Raw genomic sequence first — 5,848 nt, 5'->3', positions numbered from 1 at the left:
GACCAGCACCACTAGCCTGTGCTTGGCTGCGTCGCGCTCGCTCAGCAGCCTGGCTGTGCGCACCTCGCCATTGTGCGCCCACACACCGAACAGCCCCGGCTCCGTGGCCTTGAGCAGCTGGTACGACAGCCAGGCGTTCTGGCCCGAGTCGCCGTCCACCGCCACCACCTTGGTCACCAGGTAGCCCGGCTCGGCCGCTCGGGGCACCAGCTCGGTGCAGGGCGCGGAGCCGTTCTGCAGCGGGTACAGCACGAAGGGCGAGTTGTCGTTGGCGTCCAGCACCAGCACGCGCACCAGCGCCTCGCTGCTCAGCGCCGGGGAGCCGTGGTCTGTGGCGCCCACGCGGAACTCGAACGCCTGCAGGGCCTCGTAATCCAGCGACCTGAGGGCGAACAGGTGGCCGTTGTCCGCGTTGATGGAGACCAGGGAGGCGAGGGGCAGGTGCGGGTCCTGGGGTGGCAGCAGCGAGTAGGTGACCTGGGCGTTGGTGCCTGAGTCTCTGTCTGTGGCGCTGACGCTGCCGATGTGCAGGGCGGGGCTGTTGTTCTCGCGGACGAACAGGGTGTAGGAGGTTTGGGTGAAGGCGGGGGCGTTGTCATTGACGTCGGAGATCAGCACAGTTATGTTGTACTTGGTTTTCAGCCTGGGTGTCCCCAAATCAGTGACGGTGATGGTGATGTTGTACTCGGATCTGGTCTCTCTGTCCAGTGCGCCTTCTGACATGAGGGTGTAAAAATTCTCTACGGATGGTTTCAGGAAGAAGGGGAGATTGTTCTCAATGGAACACACCACTCTTCCGTTGTCTCCAGAGTCTAGATCAGAAACACTGAAAACAGCCAGTACAGTCTCTGCGGAGTTCTCGGGGATAGGGCTGTTTACTGAAGACAAGGTCAGTTCCGGTGGGTTGTCGTTGACATCAACCACCTGGACTATGACTGTAGACTTTCCCGATAGGCCTCCGCCATCCGTGGCCTCGATGTCGACTTCATAACTATTAATCGCTTCAAAATTCAAATATTTGACTAGTTGCATATCACCAGTAATTGGATTTAGCTGAAAAGTTTTGCGAATTTCTTCAGAAGCATGAAAAAATGCGTATGATATTGTCCCAAAACTTCCTGTATCTAAATCAGAAGCCGAGACTGTGACAATGACAGAGTTAACGGGGGTATTCTCTAGAACTGCAACCTCATAGAGCGGCTGTGCAAATTCTGGTGCATTGTCGTTTATATCTAAGACCTGGATGTTTATCTGGGCTGTCCCAGACCGAGGGGGAGCGCCGCCGTCCAGCGCAGTGAGCATTAAGCTGAGCTCCGGCTGCTCCTCCCGATCCAGCGCTTTATCCAGTACTAGTTCCGGGTACTTCCTTCCGTCCCTACGACTGCGAGTGAGTACGTGGAAGTGGGAATTCGGAGTGATAGTGTAGTTTTGGAGGCTGTTTCTTCCCACATCCAAGTCCTCAGCATTTCCCAAAGGAATTACTGCTCCTGGTAGAGTGCTTTCTAGGATTTTCAGATGCATTTCATTTTCAAAGAATACCGGAGAATGGTCATTTACATCTATGATATGGAGCTCGTTTGTAACAAACTGCAAAGGGTTTTGCAGTAATATCTGAAAATGCAGTATGCATGGTTCTGTGGGGCCGCATAGCTCCTCCCGGTCCAATTTCTCATTCAGAAGCAAATCACCTGTCTGATGACTGAGCTGAAAATGCTGTTTGTTCCCTTTGAACACAACTTGGGCTCCCCTCGCGGCCAGTTCCTCTACCCTTAGCCCCAGATCCTTTGCTAGGTTGGCTATTAAAAAGCCCTTCTCTTTTTCCTCAGCCACAGAATAGCGTCTTGACTCGGACCCAGCCAGAGACCCTCCCAGAAAAACAAAGAGAAGCAGGACTTGCCTTTGTCTAAGAAATCGTTCTCCTCCCGCCTCCATTGCACTTTCCGTCACGCTTTTCTTGGGAATGTCTCCAAGCTGAACCTCAGACAGCGCTGGGAAACAGTCTTTTGCCCCACAACCTTTGCAGACGGCCTAGTCAATAAGCCTTTCCAGAGGCTCAGACTTGCTGACTCAAAAATCTTCCTGGGCTCACAGCCTCTGGTTCACCACACTGGATCCGTGCGTCACCAAGCATGCACAATGCCCGTGGTTTAAGTCGCCTTCTTAGTCAACAGCGCCACCATGCGTTCGCTTGCAGTTTCAAAATCTTGGAGAAGGTGTTTTTGTTTTGCTTTATCATTTATTCTTATCAACCCTGGTTGACGCTACTGGAGGAGTTTCTCGTGTTATATGAATTAAATACATGCAATCTAGGGAAATAAAATGCGCTCTTATCTAAGAGCAGCGATTCTTCCTGGTAGAGTCCTCATTTACATGATTTAGCGGAAGTGTACAGACACTAGCTTACCCCTCCCCTTCTGTAATAATTACACACAAACTTCAAAAGATTTTTTCTCTAGATGATAGCATGCTTCACTATCCTATTTATGTTTTTCTTTTTTTTCTAAACTTTGTGAAATGAGTACGAATTGCCTATACCAGAAAAATAAAAGGAAAAGACACCTCCTGCAAGGTGGTAAAAAGGAAAAGACATCATGTCAGAGGTGGATCCGGAGGGCTACAAATGCCTAATTTCTTCCACATTATCACGCTCAAGGAACACTTAAAGTGCTTTCTCTTCTTATTTCAGAGCAAATATACAATTATTCATTTCATCTGTATTAGCTTGTTTCCACAGATAATTGTTGAGTTTGTAGAAGTTAGGCAAGTGGTGGTAACAAGACAATGTCTGTATATCTTATAACAATTTTCCATCTAGTGGGTGTACAGTCTTTAAACAGATGTTTAAACAGTGTGAAAAGTGCTACATAGAAAAGGTACTGAGTACACTGAAAGTATGCAATATGGGGACCTACGTTAATGGAGAGTGATTAAGAAAGTTTCCCCCAAGGTGCACCATTTAATCTGAAACATGAAATAGGAGAAGTGTGCCAAGCTAAGACTGTAGAATGTGTGAAGGCCCTGAGAGAGTGAAGCATAGCTATTAAGACATAATGAATGAAGGACAGTGAATACAAAACTTAATGTCTCAAGAGTAAGTGGAAAGGAAAGCTGAAAAGGTAAACCAAGGCCAAATAATGGGTGCTTGGATTTTATTCTGAGAACAAAAGGAAGCCATTGCAAGGTTGTTGGTAGAGAAATAAAACAATGCAAATATGTGTTCAATGTAGCCTCTTTTGTACTTCTACACAATTATCAAGAATGTTTGCTCTTAATACTAGTGATACTAAAAATAATAGCAATTTCACTTTTTTGTCTTTATATTGAATATAACTGCAAGCTATTCAAATACCGGTTATCATTTGGGGTAGAAGAAGAGAAACTTTGTGACTTATCCAAAATCCTACAGGTAATGAGTTGGTTGATCAGAGACTTTTGATACCAACACAGCGCTCTACCCCACTGCTAATCTCAAAACAAGACCTTCAAAGTTAATATTACAATTTTAATAGGAAAGCTCATTCAAATGTATGTAAAAATCATATAAAAATGTAAAGATAGACTGAGTAACATTAAGAATTAAGATTTGTTTTAATGTATGGATCAGAAAGTAAACTGCAAGAAATGAAAACAGTTGGGTGAGTCATTTAGGGAACTATGGAAGGAAATTTAAGTAACAAAATTAAAAACCACAAATTCATCTGTATTTCTTAAGCTAGTGGACAGGAGAGGAGGCTCAATTTAAGCATTAAGAGAAAAAGGAAAAATATGTTGAAGGAAAGCAACAACAGAATGATAACTGCATGTTTGAACAACGGTGACCAATTCAATTAATTAAAAAATTGTAATTCATTGTACACCGAAGAGTATTTGGTTCTAGCAAAACGTTTTCCTTTAAGGGTTTTAGTTTATATCTTTATAAATAAGTTATAACTTTAGTTTATATATTTATAAATATCAATATATCACAGGTAAAATACTTTTCTCTCTTTCAATCATTCAAAAATTTTATTAAGAACCTATAATGTTCCAGTGACTGTATGAATCATGCAATAAATGAGGGAGCTGTTGAGAAACAGAACTCAAGAACCTTTATAAAAAAGCATTGAGAAGTCTAGGGAAATGAAAGGGGGAAAAATAGAAGTAGCTAGTGGAAAAAAAGTGAGTGGTGCTAGATACATTTTTCTCCCAAAAGGCTTATTTCTAAGTGAATCCTAAATGCTCCAGAAAATGTTAAAAACAGCAATACCAAGCTATATTTGAGGTTTCTAAAGGTCAAGGACAAGGACATATACTCCCTCATATTTTTTGGATTTTAATGAAGTGCTCAATGTTAATAGATTATTAATAATTTTAAAAGATTTTAAAAGGGGGGACTGGAATAAACAGAGGGCTCTTAAAAAGCTATTTGAAAGAGAAAGCATGATGAATTAGCATGACTTTGAAAACTGCTAGACGTGTATTATTTATCTACATTTTAGAATATTAATGATTGATTTTTGACAAAAATTTATTAGAGCACTTACAATGTTAATGCCTTGTAGAATCCAACAGTTAGAATTCTTACAATCTCTAAAGATTAATACTTTTTATACGTCAATATTTTAAGAAGTATATATATTGGGCCTGGGGGCGGTGGCTCATGCCCTTAATCCAGCACTTTGGGAGGCTGAAGTGGGCAGATCACCTGAGGTCAGGAGTTCAAGACCAGCCTGACCAACATGGAGAAACCCTGTCTCTACTACAAATACAAAATTAGCCAGGCATAATGACTCATGCCTGTAATCCCAGCTACTTGGGAGGCTGAGGCAGGAGAATCGCTTGAACCTGGGAGGCAGAGGTTGCGGCAAGCCGAGATTGTGCCACTGCACTCCACTCCAGCCTGGGCAACAAGAGCAAAACTCCATCTCAAAAAAAAAAAAAAAGTACATATATTGAAAAATGTAAGGACGGTGCTTGCTATATTATTCATAAATGTACCTATTTAAAGGGTTAGCCAATGTGAATTCACAGGACAGAATTTACACTAGCCTAAGAGGATATAACAAACACAAATATTCTGGGTTGGAAAATATAACTCATGTAATGATAACGAATATTTTCAAATGTAGGACTTCAAAATTATCTAGGACCACAGACTGTGAGGTCTGGAAAAGATGCTCTAACTTAAAGATTTCTGAAAATACAAAATTTACACTTTAAATGCAATTAAATTGCAATGAAACTAACCAACAATTAGAATACAAAGAAAATTTACATTCATTATACCGCAAAAACTCATACTTTATAAATACCAGTAACATGCATAGAATTGGAATAAGATAGTTACGTTCTAATAAAAGGAGACACCTCCAATGGGCAAAGCAGTGAAAAAGGACTTTCCACAAATTAAATGAGACTAGCCTCAGTAGATCCTTATTAACACTTAACTGAATTCATAGCTCTTCCTGAAACTGGGATTTGCCTCGTTAACCCTCTCTGCACCCTGAGCAACGAAGTTGGGGATAATTGGCTTCAGGAACTTGAACTCTTTTGTTCCGGAGCCTCCAGTCAGACACACCTCGTACTGGTAGCTCTGGGACAGGGTCTCGGTGCCGCTCACGTCCACCAGATGCCCTGGAAAGAGGCCCTCGGGCACTGAGCAGCGACCCACTGAGGCCGCCCTGCTCCTCCTGCACAGCCGCACCGCCACGAACAGGAGCACCGACAAGAGGAAGAGCGAAGACACTGAGGCCAACGCCACCACCAGGTAGACGGTCAGCGAGTTGGCCTGGGCCTGGGCCGGGGCCGCCTCCGCGAGCGGCAGGTAGGGCTGGGAGAATCCGTCCACCAGGAGCAAGTGTAGCGTGGC

At 43.5% G+C, this 5,848-nt stretch overlaps 1 protein-coding gene across 1 annotated transcript; it reads right to left on the bottom strand.

The window, feature by feature from the left end:
* Positions 1-85: 85 nt before the first annotated feature.
* Positions 86-2,653, bottom strand: LOC113222914 (protocadherin beta-3-like). The gene is given in 2 exon segments (XM_026452493.1): positions 86-282; positions 284-2,653. Coding segments are annotated over 2 exon segments (1,758 nt in total). The 5' UTR covers positions 1,933-2,653; the 3' UTR covers positions 86-173.
* Positions 2,654-5,848: the final 3,195 nt, after the last annotated feature.

This window comes from Piliocolobus tephrosceles, unplaced genomic scaffold (genome assembly GCF_002776525.5).
Source record: "Piliocolobus tephrosceles isolate RC106 unplaced genomic scaffold, ASM277652v3 unscaffolded_36359, whole genome shotgun sequence".
In the NCBI taxonomy this organism is placed as follows: domain Eukaryota; kingdom Metazoa; phylum Chordata; class Mammalia; order Primates; family Cercopithecidae; genus Piliocolobus; species Piliocolobus tephrosceles.
This window is presented reverse-complemented; position numbering and strand designations above follow the sequence as displayed.